Source organism: Pungitius pungitius, chromosome 17, assembly GCF_949316345.1.
Source record: "Pungitius pungitius chromosome 17, fPunPun2.1, whole genome shotgun sequence".
Taxonomy (NCBI): Eukaryota; Metazoa; Chordata; class Actinopteri; order Perciformes; family Gasterosteidae; genus Pungitius; species Pungitius pungitius.
The window spans coordinates 14,869,782-14,886,368 of NC_084916.1; the positions used below are offsets into that span (position 1 = coordinate 14,869,782).

The 16,587-nt window shown below is 47.5% G+C and overlaps 1 protein-coding gene across 2 annotated transcripts in view; it reads right to left on the reverse strand.

Moving 5' to 3' along the window:
* Positions 1–1,380: 1,380 nt before the first annotated feature.
* The window catches only part of ptprua (protein tyrosine phosphatase receptor type Ua), a 41,240-nt gene continuing 26,033 nt past the window's right edge, over positions 1,381–16,587 (reverse strand). For both annotated transcript variants that reach the window (XM_062558417.1, XM_062558416.1), the window contains 11 exons: positions 15,171–15,207; positions 12,869–12,966; positions 12,151–12,267; positions 11,897–12,051; positions 11,177–11,312; positions 10,237–10,386; positions 8,833–9,147; positions 5,850–5,975; positions 3,833–3,990; positions 3,176–3,311; positions 1,381–2,363 (listed from right to left, as the gene is read on the reverse strand). In XM_062558417.1, coding sequence (XP_062414401.1) covers positions 2,301–2,363; positions 3,176–3,311; positions 3,833–3,990; positions 5,850–5,975; positions 8,833–9,147; positions 10,237–10,386; positions 11,177–11,312; positions 11,897–12,051; positions 12,151–12,267; positions 12,869–12,966; positions 15,171–15,207 — 1,491 coding nt within the window. In that variant the 3' untranslated portion in view covers positions 1,381–2,300. The remainder of the gene's footprint in view (positions 2,364–3,175; positions 3,312–3,832; positions 3,991–5,849; positions 5,976–8,832; positions 9,148–10,236; positions 10,387–11,176; positions 11,313–11,896; positions 12,052–12,150; positions 12,268–12,868; positions 12,967–15,170; positions 15,208–16,587) is intronic.

Consider the following 16,587-nt stretch of genomic DNA (forward strand, 5'->3'; position numbering starts at 1 on the left):
CAGCCCTTCCGTCTGTGCTCCACTGCATTCACTCGAATGCCTAGAAAGCCTCAGATCCCAAGCGTTTCTGTGTGGAGACAAAAGCTCCAGTAATTACAGGCACTGCCGCTGTGACAATGAGACTCACACCGTCCTCACATCAGCCGTCCCGAAAAAAAGAAGAAAAAAAAAAAAAAAGGAAAGAGGCGGCGGAGACAAATCTGAAGAGTTTGTGTTTTGCTTTGAAGCAACACGTGAAAAAGAAGAAGAAGAAGAAGAAGAAGAATAAAAAACACGGCGGCGTAATCTGACACGAACAGGCGCTCTGAGGCCTGTTGTTGTGTTCCCTTGAAGCAGAGGTGCGGCCTTCTATCATCTTTTTAACCCACTGAAAGGAGATTTATTGCCTTCGTGAACGCAAAGAGGGAGAATGTTGGCGGTCAAACTGAACCTGCTAGCGTGACCTTTGACCCGTACGCCATTATTGGCTTATTTCTGGAGTGCATTCTCCCGCTCTGCATATTTTGATAAAATCATCCGTCAAAGTCCTGTCCTCTCAAACGAGAGAGTTGAGTTTATTGATCAAAACGGAGCGCAGAGTTCAGGGAAGGGTCGAGCTCCTAAAAACACAGTAAAAAAGATGCGACATCGCTGGTAAAGCGCTACGTGCAGTCGGGCCCTCGATCAATGCATCAAGACCCTCCAATTAAAGAGGTGGCTGAATTCTAGAGGCTACGTTTGGTGGTAAAAAAGTTCATTAAAGTTGTTAATTAAATTAATTAAATGATAAGCGTAAATGAAGATACAGGTCAAATGGATGAACTGTGTTGTGTTTTTTTTTTGCATTAATACTAATAAAGTGGCTGCAGCGGTGGAGGTGTTTGGGTGGAGGATGTATCTCCAACTCTTCCTTCCAAAACTTCCATCAAAGGGCTCAAAAACAGTTTATTTTGGCGGAGCGTGTTGCCACTCACGGGTTCAAAGGAGAGCTTTTGTAAAGTAGACAAAGAGCTTTAGTTTTGCACTAAGACACGGTTACTGTTTAATCGTGCAACACATTATCAATTAAAAGGTGTCTATGGGACTCCAAACGTCTCCTCCGTGGTCATTTGGAGCGTCCTTGTGTATTCTTTGACCTTTCGTTGACACTTTGTGGTAGTTGTGAGTCTATTTATGGTCACTTGACTCTCTTTGTGGTCACGCTGAACCTCTTTAGAGTCATTTGGCGTATCTTGTCGCTTGAAGCCTTTTGGATGTCTCTCGGTGGACATTTGACAGCTCTCACTGGTTCACTACCATATCCCAGAGGACCTCTTTGGTCATTTTGAGCGTCTCTGTGTTCTGCTCTTTGACACTTTGTTGTCACGAGGCGTTCGAAAAGAAATCCCCCAGAAGATCCTGTTTGTTAAAGCAACACCATATTTTATTTATTTTCCGGTTTTATACACTGTTTAGAAAATAAAACACATTGAATAAATACAAATTTAGAAAGCGACTGAACCCCGCCGTACTCTCTCTCTCTCTCTCTCTCTCTCTCTCTAGCGGAGGGATTTGCGTTGCAGATTCCATCCTGAAGCAGACTTGGGCCACACACACTGCAATGAAAACACTTAAGACTGGGCATGCAGATGCTGAAGAGGTTCCCATTTACAGACACAGAGAGAAAGGGGGAATCGGCACATTGATATGACGGCGAGAACATCTAGAAACACCCCAGGGGGGGGGGGGGGGGGGAAATAAACATCTATATACACCGAAAATAAATAAAGAGAAATTAGGTCCAAGACAACTCTACTGTACACGTATGTCCATCGGGTGTGACCGACTTCATTCCCTTTCTCGACCCCCCCCGCCCCCCCGGTCTAAACCTCGTCAGCCTCGCCCACGATACAGTTCAAATATAGTACAGTACGACATGGGATGTTTCACCAACAGCAGATTGCACCATTTACAGTGTCACAGACAAACACAAAATACCCCCCCCCCCCACGGTGGTGGTGGTGGTTGGCATCAACTGTAGTCCCCGTGCAGTGTTTGTAAGGCAGGACACAGCTGAGCTCTTTGAACCCCGTCGCCGAGGCGTCGGTCTTTGTGTATAAAATGAACTTTAGGGGGTGTGGGGGGGGAGCAAAGAGGATGTCGGTGGTATGTTGTGTCCAGCGGGCAACGTTTCATCCAGGCGTGGCAAAGAGAGGGCAACCCAGAGCTGTGTGCATGGACTCAGGGGGGCGGGAGCACGGATCCAGGGTGCTGGATGGAGGATCCAGATCTCCTCCTCCTCCTCTTCCTCGAAGAGGGGGCCCGGTGGTGAGGGATTGGTGCTATCTGACCTCCAGGCAGTCCAGGTACTTCTGGGCCAGGTCGTAGCAGAAACGATACTGCTCCTGCAACAAGCACCGATAGCGACTGGGATCATTTTTCCAACATCAACACCACCGTGTTCTGACTGACCCGATGAACTCACCCATGTCGTGTTGCAACATGCAAACAGCCCCTAACTGGTAAATGGACTGCATTTCTAAAGCGCCTTTTCTGTCTGACCGTAAATAGCTTTTACAGCTTTTCCTCTCTTTCAGCCATTCACACACACACACACACACACACACACACACACACACACACACACACACACACACACACACACACACACACACACACACACACACACACACACACACACACACACACACACAAAGAGACACGCTGTAATGTGGATACCCAAAGCCTGAAAATGCAAGGGCACAAAATGTGCATTAATCTAGTGGTATAAATATTAATGTCTACTAAGAGCTCCGGTTTTCTCAGCTGTTCAAAGGAACTGATCATGCCTTTTTTTATTATTTAAAAGGAAAACAGACAGGACCTGGTTGTCACTATTGCAAATACTAATACAAAAATAAAGTCATTACAAAGTTTAACTATAAAAGAATCTGTATGATTTGCGCCCAATTGCTTTCCTTTTTAATTTGTCTGCAATATTAACAATATAACAGTCAAAATCCATCGCACACAATTTTCTCAATTTATCTAGAATATGAGAAAAGTAGTGCATAAAAAAACACATTTGATTCGCTGTGCGAGGAAGCAACACGTCAGGATCTAATATGTCGCTGTAGAGAGATGATGAGGATGATGATGATGATGATGATGATGATGATGATGATGATGATGATGATGATGATCCCTGCCTGCTCACCATTGTCTCCACCATGTTCGGCTTGGCGTTGCGCAGCGTCTTGGCAGCGAAGAACACGTCCACCATGCTGTGGTGACGGATCATCTCCAGGATCATGGTGCTGGCACAGAAGGTACCGCTCCGCCCGCCGCCATTTCTGCCCCCCCCCCAGGAAAGAACGGACACACACAAGAGGAGAAGAGCGGAGACGTGAGCGATCTGATAAAAGGCGTGGGTGAGCGTCCCAGACAGCCTCTCGGGGGGGTGGTACCGAGTGAAATGTCACAGTTTGACTGAGCACGGCTCGAGCGTGCTGTCAGAAAAAGGCCAACTGGCAGACTTTCAAGATGAATATCTGAGTAAAGTTCTCATTAAAATACAGAAGCGGCAACTTAATCAGATTTGAGACACCCAGCACGCAGCCTGACCTCCGGAGATCAAAAGGGCCCCGACGTGGAGATGAGAGAAAGATGTAATGGAAGTCAGCCCCCCCCCCTCCCCTCCTCCCCCCTTTCAGCAGCTAATGTAAAGACGCCAACACTTGAAAACCGTGCCATGCTTTACTAGTCTCATTCCCTCGTAGCTGAAGAGGGAGGACGAAAAAAAGAAAAAAAGACGTCCACGTTCCCAACGACGGCGTCGGATGGCGGCGGGATGCCTGCAGGACGGACTACTTACAGGCAGTGCACGATGGTGCGTCCCTCTCCACACTCCATCTGCCAGTTGTGAACCTGAGCCAGGAGGCTGAGGAAGGCCTTCTTGGAGTCGGGCACGTCTCGGTACGGGGACCAGCGCAGGAACTGGAAGTGACGCACCACCAGCTGGCCTTCTTGAATCTGCAGAGTTTTTGGAGAGGGTGAAGTTTTTTATATATATATATATATATTATATATGCATTGAATCCACAGCATGCGCTCGACACATTACAAACTCATTCAAACATCCATCTGGTTTTCAGCCGGAGGGGCTTTTCTGTCAACACTCCTCAAACCTGCTCCGGTACCTGCAGTTCTTTACTTCCAAATGGCTGCTGTGACCAGTGTGCCACCACAAGTGTCAACACTGCATTTTTTATGAGGCTCCGATGGCTGTAGCTGAAGCCAAAAAGCCGGAATAGCCTCCCCCTCCTGCATTGTTTACAAGCAGGCTTTACATCGGCTGGGCTGCTTTTTTTGCGTCCACACCTCGTGTTTGCGCGCTGCCTCGTTTCTGAGTGTGTGTCCTGCTCCCCGCAAGATCCAAACAAAAAGAACCCCGTCACACAGCACTGGTCAGCACTCCACGGGGGGGGGGAAGATAAGCTCTAATAGAACCATCGGTGTTAGCAAGAAGCTGTAATTCATCTCAACAGCGGTGTCCTTTGTTACGCTCCCCCCCCCCACGGCACCGCTGCTGCATCCACGGGACAAATTAGTAGAGTACCTTCTCGGGACAGAGTCTATCGGTGTCTCGCTCTGCGGGGCCTGTCACCTCTGGATCCTGCAGAGAGCCGCGGGGGGGGGGGGGGGGTCAGTTTCTCACACGGTGTCAAGGTATTTGAAGGGGGTTGGGGCACTAACGAGGGGGGGGTGGGGGGGGGGTTTGGACGGACTTAAGGGGCCAGATGAGCTGACTAAAAGGACAACGAGGAAGCATCTACTGGGGACTGATGAGCACCTGCTGAGGACAGAGGAGGGGAGCTGGAAGGGTTCCCACGGTGCAAAGTGGGTACTGGAGCTAAGCTAAATTACCCAGACAACACGCAGACATGGGATTACACACACACGCACACCCACACACACACACACACACACACAGACAGCGGACACATTCAGCAACATAAAAAAAACATAGTGAAATACTGCAGCGAGAGGGTCTGTTTGCTTGCTTTAATATTACATAATTACCCGTAAAAGGAAATCAATCTGCTTAATAAACAAGTGTATTTTTAATAACATCACTATTCTGCTGATACAGTTGTTTATCTGAGAGCATGATTATTATGCTGCAAATCCTTCCCACCTCTAGGAACAACAAAGAGCAGCTTGGACCTATGTCTCCATTCTGAATCATTAAATATCAGCATTCGGCTTCATGAACCTCTTAAAAGGGAATGCAGAGCGTGAGCTGCTGTTTCTGCACGTATCCATTATTGAAAAAGAAAACATGTTTTTTGATAAGAAAATGAAATGAACTCAGTTAAACGGACGTACCAAGGCAACTTGGGGTGGCTCGGAGTTTATACTTGTTTGTGCTGCCAAGACAGCAAAATGAAGGCAATTACATGCTTTCATTAAATGGATTCAGGAAATAAACAGGTTTCACAAGGAAAAGTAGAGGGTTCAGCCTCCTACAGCACAGTCATCAAGAGCTGACTGCAAACCACTGTATTATATTACATTAACAGTGCTGAGAGATCCTAAAAATACCAGTTTCATCTTGAAGTGTAAAAAGCCACAATTTTTGTTCACGAACCTGTAGGGGACACAGGTTCATGAAATTTGCCATACCTACAACTTAAGATTATAATTGAAATGTTGACATGAAAAAAAACCTCTATGTTTAGTGTTAGCATGTCAGCTGTCCAGATACCAGTTTTTTGGCAGACAATGAAGCGGAAATTAATGAGTGAAATTATCAGTTGCAACCCTGAAAAAAGTGCGCCTCCAGTCGACATTTTCTGGACATTTCTGCTGGATGCTGCCGATGCACCTACCCGAGTGATGTTCTGGACCCGGAAGAGACGGATGATGATGTCGTCGTCGGCAGTCCTGGAGAGAAGCTCCACCGTCATCGGCCCGAACTGCTGCAGCCCCGGCTCGGGCCAATATTGCAGGCAAGGCTGAGGGAGAGGAGAGGAGACGAGGAAACGGGTCATTAGCACGCTCGCTCCGGGGCGGTGACGAATCGTTATGTCAGCAGTCAGTGCTGGTGAAGCCCAGTAACAAGACACCTGAGTATTGACAGCAGAGACAATTAGCCTAAATGACAATGATTATCTACAAATAGCAACCGTAAATTAAATGAGCAAACACCCCCCCCCTGCCCGTCGTTCATATAAGCCACGTCCACGTAGCTTGCATTATTCATGACTCCAAATCATTTACCATTAGCACATTATAAATTAATGGAGAAGGGGACCTTGGTTACACTCGGGAGAGATAAACAGGAAGTTAGCCCCAGAGGTTGGGGCGCGCGCACAAGCCAAGGTCTCCATCGCCCCCCCTCCCTCCCCATAGTGGAGGAAAAAAACACACAGGGGGGTCGTGTTGACACGCTGACCTGTCCTGCAGAGACTTTGGGGCTGAGGGGGGGGGGGGGGGGGGGGGACCCCTGGAGTAGGAAGTGATAATGGCATTTCACAATGACATGAGGGTATTAACAGGTGACATTGGGCGGGGGGGGCGGTAAATATTTATACATTCAGACAGGAGACAGGCAGCTCCAGCTCAGGAGGGCAGAGTGTGTGTGTGTGTGTGCGTCAGGGGGGGAGGGGAGGGGGGGGGGAGGTGAACTGTTAACCCACTGGCAGCAAGGGACAGAAAGGGACAAAAAGAGAAGATTGACAGAGGAAGAGCGACAGGCTGCAGCTGACAGGCACGTCGGGAGCGTCGAGCTGACAGGGCGGCGATAGCGAGGCGGCGGCAGAGCGAACCCGCCGCCGCCTCGCCAGCGACACGTGCGGCCCGGGAAACGATAAGAACGCGGGAGCCGCGTGACAGCTCGAGTGACTCAAATGGACGGTCCGCCTCCCCCTTGGCTCCCCCGTGGCTCCCGCTCACTGTCTTGTCTGACGGGTGCTCGTGTTCGACGCGGCGGTGATAACAAGCGGTCCAGCAGAACATTACATCCGTGGTTTCGAGTTCCCCGGACGGACGGCGTGGAGAACACGTGGAGGACGACAGGCTGCAGCAACGCTGTGACAAAATAGCTATTGGATCTCGTACCCTCGCGTGGTTGAAACGTTGGTACCAGACGTCTCTCATTCCAGCCGTGACAATGGTCAACAGTCCTGACCTTTGACATGGCCTTCTATAGCATTTAGTTGGCCACGTGTTTGGTCTCAGATGTACTAACTAGGCATTTCAGCACTAAAACTAGCCGGAGAGTCAGATGGGGTCCAAAGAACTCCTGACTAACTGAGAGTAGTTCATGAGAGTCATCGTGTCTGAATATTATCAATATACAGTGATACCAAATTTGTATGAGGCACTCAATCGTCATCACAAGTGATGCTGAGAAATCTCAACTGTCTGTCAAAAACTATTCCGCAGAGCACATTAAATAATCCTGACTGTAATTATAGCATCAGGTCAACTTCAAGTGCATTGGGTGCATACTCTGACGTGTGGAATTAATCAAGTTCAGTGTTCTTGAGTGTAATCTCATTATGACTTTCTTAAATCACTTACGATAATGTCCATGAAGCACAAAGAAGGGTTCAAAGTGTGTGTGTGTGTGTGTGTGTGTATACATGTTGCTGAAACATATCACAGGCTTCATGCCTCGTCTGCCCGTCTATCTTTCGGCTTTTAAATTAATGATTGCGTCATGCTCCGGTGTTCTAATGGAAGAGAGAAGTTTCCCTTCAGGTTCAATGACTCGGATCGGGCCAACTTTTAACCAATGGAAGCCCCAGTGCGAGGGTTGATCCATCAAACACGAGGTCATCGGGAGGAAGTGGGTCAACGAGGCCGATCAATCAGCTAATCACAATTTATGGTGCAAACATTCAAAACACACTGTGATTGTACTACAGTTAATATTGTTTTGCTTTAACTTTAATTATTATGATCCAATGGTTATCATTTCTTCTTCTCGTTAGGCGCGGAGGTGATCGTGAACGTTCCAGGTGTTCAGGAGCTCTTCATTTCGGATTCCTCAGGCAGGTGTATTGCTTTTTTTGCAGGAGAGACTGCTGTTAGGTGGAAAGGACTTTTTGTCTCCATAGCTCTGCTCCGGTTTTCAGCCGTTACTGTTGGCCTTGAACTGGAGGAAAGACGGCTCTGACATTCCAGACTCCCCACATGTCCTTTAGGTTATACGCCGAGTGCACTCAGAAGATAAGCTGCTGTTGGTGGCAGAAATACCTATTCCTGTCCAATTTTGGAACAGAAAATGTTGAGAACGCTCTAATATTACATTGTGATGACTAATCTTTTTTTTTTATTTTAGTGTAAGAGAACAGCAATAATCCAACTCAAATCCAGCCGTAAAGCAGACGCTGTCACACATATGGGTTAATAAAGTTACCACGAGTAACAAGAGGATCAAATAGAACAGTGATTCTCAACTGGTGGGTCGCGGGCCTTTGCATGGGAAAATAAAAATTAGAATATAAATAAATAAATCCATCCTGTGATTTTATTTTGAAGGGACTTTTTTAATGCAGCGGAGTGTCGGTTTTTTGGCCGTTTTTTTTTTTGTGATATGGGTGAGACATTGTGTTTTTAGGATAATTAAACATCATGAATATAAAATATAAAATTCAGCTTATGAACTTGTTTTTGAATAAATTTGAGATTTTGAGAATGTTTCTCGTTTTGGGGAGCGGCTTGTCATCAAGGGATGATGGTGGGTCCCATCCCAGACCAGTTGAGAACCAGTGAAATAGAAGCTAATATCCAAATGACGAGATAAGTGCAGACAAGTGAAACTCCAACTTTCTTCCGTAGCCCCCTTTTTTTCCCCCCTCTTACCCAGGCAGAGTTGGACTGGTTCAGCTGGTTCAGCATCACCACCGAGGTGCAGCCGTAGTCGTACAGCAGCCTCCAGAAGTCGGTGGTGGTGCCGGGCAGCGGGTGCGGCGTCACCACGAAGGCGGCCGGCCGCAGGAAGCTGTCGGCGAGCGCGGCGTTGATGTAGTTGCTGCTCTCCCCCTCGGTGGTGACCAGGAAGGCCAGGGAGCGGTCCGGGGGCAGGACGTCCATGCTGCGGTTCTTCTCGCGGTTCCTCGGCATCAGGGAGATGCTGCACTCCTCCACGTCCAGGTGAGGGGTCACCGAGTTCAGGGTCTTGACGGAGGAGGAGGAGGAGGAGGCGTGGAAGAAAAGAGAGTGTGAAGGGAAGATAATTAAAGGGGCGCCTGACAATGCTTTTGGGATTCCAGGCCACGCGAGATAGCGGCTGAAAATAAAGATTGCGATAAGAGGAGACGGACGTGGCGGGAGGAGAAATAGGATCAAAAAGGGAGACGGAAGGAGGCCCCCGACTGTCAATACTTGACAAGCACAACTATCTCCAAATCATCTCCGGGGGGGAAACTTTAAAACACATTCATTATCAGCTAAAATCCCCACCCGGCTTAATGGATAAAAACACATTTCACCCAATCTCATGCATTATGAATAAGAATATTAGGGAGCAGTGGAAGTGGGAATGAACTGATTATCTCGCTTGTGAGTTTGTAGAACATTGAAGCTTATAACTGGAATCTTTCATCTAAACTGCAGGTCCCAATTACGAGAGGCTGTCTTATTGGAGAGCTCATACTGAGAGAGGGTCATTTGGAAGAGGAAAAGTCTGATTATTCTGGTCAAAGGTCACTCATCAATAACACCATTAAAACCGGTATCGGCTGAACAAGGAGATACCATTAAATAAAAGAAAAATACACTTTCTTAGCTGCAATCCGAAACCTTTTTTGCTGAGCAATGGGTTTTTATGTATAATGTACACTGATTAGAAAATCACTCTTGTGCTGACTTCATTCATTTTATAGGACCTGGGCATATTTCTCACAAAAGACCTTCATTCCAAAAACAAACTTTGTTTAGGACAAATGCAAAAGCTCTCGATAAGAAGAAGTCATACACTGAATTGGAAAATAGCCAAGGTAACACATTCAGAGGGAGACATACTTTGAGTGATTTGTCATATTTAAATGCCAAAACAGTAAGAGGTGCACATTTGAGTCTGAACTGTATTTCTGTATTCGCATTAAAGGGCCCAGAGCTGTGAAAATCCTGCATCCTGTTCACATCGGAGCCACGACAACACATACTGTGACACGTACGCAGCCGACATCAGCACGGAACGACAAAAAGTACCTCACGAAAATAAACTTGCCGATCTGAGGTTTTAAGATCGAACCCAGTCGTTACCTGAAACTCCTCCCGGAGCTGCGAGGTGTTGCTCTGAGAGTCGACCTTCAGCATCTCCTTGTAGGTGAGGGCAAACTCGTTGACCGGGACGGCCGTCTCTCCGCACAGACAGGCCTCCAGGATGGCGTCGTGGATGAAGACGTACTGCTCCTGAGGGGGGGTGAGGGGGGGGGGGGGGGGGGGACGGACATTTACAAATGTACAGAGCCACGCAAAAAAAAAAAAACATCCAAATGCTGCGCTCATGAGCCTCTGGTTAATTGCCCACTTGAGAACAACAATGCAGGACTTAATTACTGCTGTGGATGTTGACTAATAGTCGCCATGCCCACTCGTTGGCATTGGTCCAAATGCAGAAACGGGTGTAAAAAAATAAAAAAAAATAAAAAAGGGGTGAAAAACACACAGCCCACACACGGCGGTTAAATATCATCATGGGCCTTGCAATTGACCTGGAAAACTAGGACATTTGTTTTGACATCCAACCAAGCAGAGGATCAAAGGCCGAGGATATGCTAGAAAAAATGTTTATTCATCATGAAAACCCAAAAGAAGAGGAATACAAAAATGTATTGTGTTCCCGATGTCAATAATGAAACATTTCAAAAATGTTTCCTGACTCTAAATATTGTGGTATTGGTTTTATTTAAAACTACTAACACAAATTTGTTTTGGTTTTTGTTTCCTCAAAGATGGAGTGGATCCTAAATAGAATGATCATTCTAAACTAGTGTGTGTTTCAACAATTAGGGCATGTTTCATGTTTTCAGGAACTAGGCAAAAAAAAACGATGTATCTTTGACTTTACTTTATGAAATTAGAACAAGGACAGTCCTTCAGAGGCATTTCCGGCCAGAAAATTTACAATAAATATGGAGATGGAGAACGTGGGCTACCAGCAGCTCTGTGAGCCCCCCCCCCCCCCCCCCCCCCCACTCACCTCTGTCTGAATCATGTTGATGCGCCGGGAGCAGAGCGTCTTGACGCAGTTGTAGATGTCCACCACTCCTTCACACTCGGCCATATCCAGCATGACGTCCAGCACAATGTAGCAGCCGGTCCTGCCCGCCCCCATGCTGGTGCACAGGAGGGAGGAGTTAGGTAACACAGGTTACGGTGTTAGGGTTAGCGCCTGATCGCCATCCGGCATCATCGGGTTATAAAATCCCCCCCCCCCCCTCAACACATTCCAAATTTCGATACGGTCCAATGCATCTCCTGTAAGACAACGTATGCTCAAACGAGCGAATCGATGTGGTTTCTTCCAGTACAAGTGGATCCAAACACATCCAAACAGCGTGCAGAGGACCAAGAATCTCTCAGAAGGCTGAGCTTATTCTCCACTGTCAACAATCCAACTGCCCACGTCTCTGCGGCTTTGTGGCTGGTTCTGTTTGAAACACATCTCGTGCCTTTTTTTTTTGTGTTGTATTTGTGTTCCTTTCACTTTTGTGCTCCCCACCTACACGTTTACTCCGCCAGGAGGGTGAGATGAAGTTATTTTGGAAAATGTAGCTGAAGTAGAAATAACCAAAGCGTGTTGCCAAAAGAGATGCGTTATTTAATCAGAATGTGCTTTATTCGCTTTTTATTTCGACGCCGGTACACCCACTGGGTGACTAATGGAGGGAGGGGGGGGGGGGGGGGGGGGGGGGGTTACCTGCAGTGGACCACCACAGGCCCTCCGTCGGGGGGTGTCGAGGCCTTGACCCGGCGCAGGAAAGACAGCAGCCCGGTGGCGTGGTACGGCACGCCGTGCTCGGGCCAAGAGGTGAAGTGGAACTGGCACACCTCGTGTTTGGCAGGGTAACCTCTCTATAGGGGAAAAAAAAAAAAAAACTTCGATGAAATTAAGATGCTTTTTGGCATATTTAGAGAGAGAGAGAGAGAGAGAGAGAGAGTTTTCACACTCACCCTTTCCATGGCGAAGGTGCGCACGGTGTACTCTGCCAGCGTCTCCGTCTTCAGCAGCGTTATCTTAATGTCGCCGTAGAGCTCCGTGTCGTCCGGCCAGTACTTGCAGCACTTCATCTGGAGGCACAACGACGACAAAGAAGCTGAAGCTCAGGAAGCTCCCGATGAGAGCGCACACTGGCGCCGCTGGACGACCCGCAGGAAAAAAAATGGCGTCGCTCGAACCCATGTGGTGACCTTTGGTGGATATTTGGACTCCCGACAGTTGTTCCAAATAAACATCTCAGATAAGAGGGCGTGTGAGACATTTTCCCCTCTAGGAGAACGAAATTTTAGTGGGTCGCAACATTTTCCTCCTCATCAGCCTCTGGACTCATTTCGTGATTCTCTTTGTCATCGTAGACATAAAAAAAAAGAAAGGTGCGCGCACTAAAAGCTAAAAACGTTGTCCCATTTATCTGGAATATTATGACAGTAAACACAGGACACGAATACTATAACAGAACCGACCGTTTCCATCACCTGCATCGAGGCTTTCGACCTTGCGCCGCCACCCAAAAGAAAAGCCAAAGATGATCGTTCATGACCAGACAGCAGCGGCCATTTCCTTCGGCTCTCCTGATATAAAGTGAGCCCCCCAGGAATGTATTTTACCTCCATCCATCTTCTCGGGGTGGCTGGAGAGGTCACGGGACAAAACGGAAAGGGGGAGACTCACCCTGCCCACTTCCACCAGCTTGGTGATCATGACGATACTGAAGCAGTTCTCCTGCCACACCATCCGCCAGAAGTCGTAGATCATCTCCTGCTTGGGGCCTGTGGAGGAGGAGGAGGTATACAGCAGGAGGTGTAGGTATAGAAGTAGGGGTGTGGGGGCAGTGAAGGAGAGGAGGATAAAGAGGGGCAGAGGGATGAGCCAAACGTCAGAAGGAATAGCAGCAATAACCATCAGGGGGAGGGGGGAGTAACGACGTGTCCTTCATGAACTGTCGCCCGCTCTGCGTTCTCCCTGAAATGCCACAAACACAAACACACCTGTCACCTGTGTTGCTGGGCACCAGTGGAGAAGATGCCACTTTTCATTGATTTAATTACCCTCGAGCGTTGATAGTATCAACAAGTCCTCCCTCATAACTGCCTCCTCTGCCAAACACACTACACACCTTTTTTTTTTTCCCCAGTATGTAAGACGTCTATTTATTTCACCCACGCACAATATTATCTCTTCTCTTGTCCCTGACCTGGATGACTGCACCTTCTAATCCTTTCTATCGGCTGGTAGAAGAGTATATTCCAGCTGCGTATACAGTATAAATATATATATATATATATATACTTAATGAATTCAATAATGTGTTTCCTGTTTAGCAGATATCTCCTGACCTGGAAGAAGAAAAGGGCAGAACGAGGGCGATCGAATGGACCATCTATCAATCATTTTTCTTACTGAGAGGGGGTTTGAATAAAGAGAAAAAGCCTTTAGTGTTGATTCTGTTCTCTTCTCTCAAAGAATAAATACGACCCAGTTCTCATATAACTGCACCGGCAAAATGTCACCGGGCATTTTTCATAGGTCATTTCTGACTGAAAAGCCAGCTCTGCAGTAAACAGGTTTCCAGTGGAGATGTCTGAGGATCTGATTGAAGGTTTTTGGTTGCAAGTTAAGACACAAATGGGAAAAGAGTTGAAGCTTTGCAGGAAGCTGAAGGAGCACATCGCTGTAATCCGGCCTGTGGCGTGAATCAAATCTGACCGGAATTCAAATATCAAAATATCAAGCCTCGACTTCAATTTTAAAAAGAACAATTGGATGGAAACACACAAAAAGTCCGGCTGAGGATCTTCGTCTCCACGTAAACAAACAATCTGTATGCACAGCTCAACACACCAAGGCTTTGGACCCCCTCCCCCCGTCGTCCTCCCCTTCCTCATCTCTGGACATAATAGAGACGCCCAGAGCACCTGCTGCCTTAAGGCTCATCTAACGCACAACAAATCGACCTCAACCCGCGCTGACCGCAGTGTGAGGGGCAAGCGACAGCGCGTACCGCGTGTGTGTGTGTGTGTGTGTGTGTGTGTGCGCAATGAGCTGCAATGACTGTGGTATCTATAGCTCACTGCTCTTTGCAGGGCCGTCCTCCAACCAGAGAAATTATTACACTGACCTTCTGTGTTCCACTTGTATGCACAACAAAAAGCCTTTGTTCATTGAATATTCCTCTGTTGCTTATGTTTTGTCATTTATTCTTACAATAGAATGAAATTGAACATTTAATTGGAACCGTTTTTGCAACCGCTAACTGGCAAATGTGTCAAATGTAAGAGTGTCTTTTAGTAAATAAGGAGTAATGTTCTATTTAATGAGTAAAAGACAATGATAAAAACATTGGTCCAATTTAATCCGGTAGTCCTTAAATGGCACATCCCGGCACTCCTTGCACGTTCCAGGGTGCATCTCCTGCACGCAGAAAGACTTTGTGAGCAAAACGTGAACGGGGGGGAGGCGCAGATTTTCGGAGGTGACTTTTTGTGAAGCGTTGGAACTGAGACCAAAGTGAAAGATGGAAGGAAATCAGAGGGGGATTACCAAGTGAAAAGCATATTCGCTGAATAAATAGGATCAGAGCTGGGAAAGAATAAAAAGAATGTTTGCCCCTCTCTCTCTCTCTCTCTTTCTTTCCCTCTGCATCTCTCTCTCTCTCTCTCTATGGGCCGCTTGGGGAATACAGCTTACACGGCGCATCAAAATGACATCGGAGAGAGATTGTGTGCAGCGTACGATGTGGGAGGAGAAAAGGGACGCGGCGGCAGAACTTCACAGAGGGGCGCCGCTCAAACAGGCGTTACGGCGCAGATCGACTGACGCGGGGGGGAGGAAGGAAGCGGCGTAGGGCAAACGCAGGCTCCTTTGTTTGTGGTCCACGCCATCCACACCTCAGTCAAGTCTGCAGCGACAAAGCTCACACACACACACACACACACACACATCACCGCTCAAGCCGCGGCTATCTCACACTCACCCTGTGTGGCGATGAAGTGGTTCGATCGCTGGTAGCCCTGTGGGACAAAGAGAAAGAGACGTTAATAACTACGAGAGCGTGAGATGAAGTGAGGGGGGGGCATTCGTTCTCTTTCTCCACTTTCAGCCACATCTCTTATTCAACCCGCCGCTCCACTGTGAAATCTGCTCTGCCTTTTGTCTGGATGTCTAATTTCGACCGTGCCCTCGGATTCTTGCCACTGTTTTTCTTTTTAATCCGGGCCTCCGAGTTCAGGCAAGACCCGGATTATCATGCTGAAGGAGGTCTCAGGTCTCAGGGAGATTTGACAGGTGAGGGACCTGTGGCTCTACCTCGGTGACACCGAGACTGAGCCGTCTCCTTCTCGGGCTCGGCTCGCCGTTGTCGGTGCTTTCACGGCGCGGCGCTCTGGAAAGCCACCGGTGAGGCCATCGGGCCGTACCACCCGGGCCAATTAAGACCAGCGTCCCTCTCATCCAATCATGCGCGAAGGTGATTTATGGGATTTTAAGTGTTTTATAGGAGCGACGTGTGTAAAAAAAAAAAAAAACTGTTCAAAAGCCACCAAAACACACAAACCCCCCCCCCCCCCCCTCCCCCCCAAAAAAACACAGGCACTTATGTAAACATTATTCAGCCGGACAGGCGCACAAATTACATTCCGTAACTGTCATGCCACAGAGGGAGGCTGAGATGGATGGTCATCGCCGTGAAAGAGTGCAGCGACCCGCGCTCCCCACCAGCTTCCCTGAGCCTCTCCTGTCCGTCACCGTGGCAACCACGTCTTCCGGCGGGGGCGCGCACGACAACACCAAGCAGTGGAGTTCACAATGGATTGAAAGTAATGGAAGTAATAAAAACAAAAACATGCAAGGTCATTCGAGAAGTGACGTTGTGTTGAGGGGTGGACTTTGGGTAAATTGCATGGCGAGTGAAATAAGACGGAGGGAGGGAGGATGCTCCTTAGGCACAAGGCTATGGATACAGTTATTGAAAACTGTTTTTTTTAATCTTTCCACAATTGCATTTCAGAGAAACCCAAATTATCGCTGCCGTAGCTTAATTTCCTTGTTGCCGAAAATGACGAGAATCCATTTCCCGTGGAGTTATTTGTGTGAGAACAATTACCATCTAATCACGAGCTGCAACAAAACGTTTAGATCCACTTGATGTAGCTATTGCAGCATTCCGATTTTTTTAAATTAAGACCTTCACTTATGTTCACACCAGTTAGTGCTGTTTTATTCCATTATTTTCACCGGATAGCTCTCATTTTTAACTTTGGTGAATGTTGACACACTAAACTTGCGGTCACTGTTAAACGATGTTATCAGAGATAACACTTTTGAGCCAGAGCCGTGTATTTTAATAAAAAACAGAAATGTTCTCCATTCATCTGTCAGACAGGAGATACTCG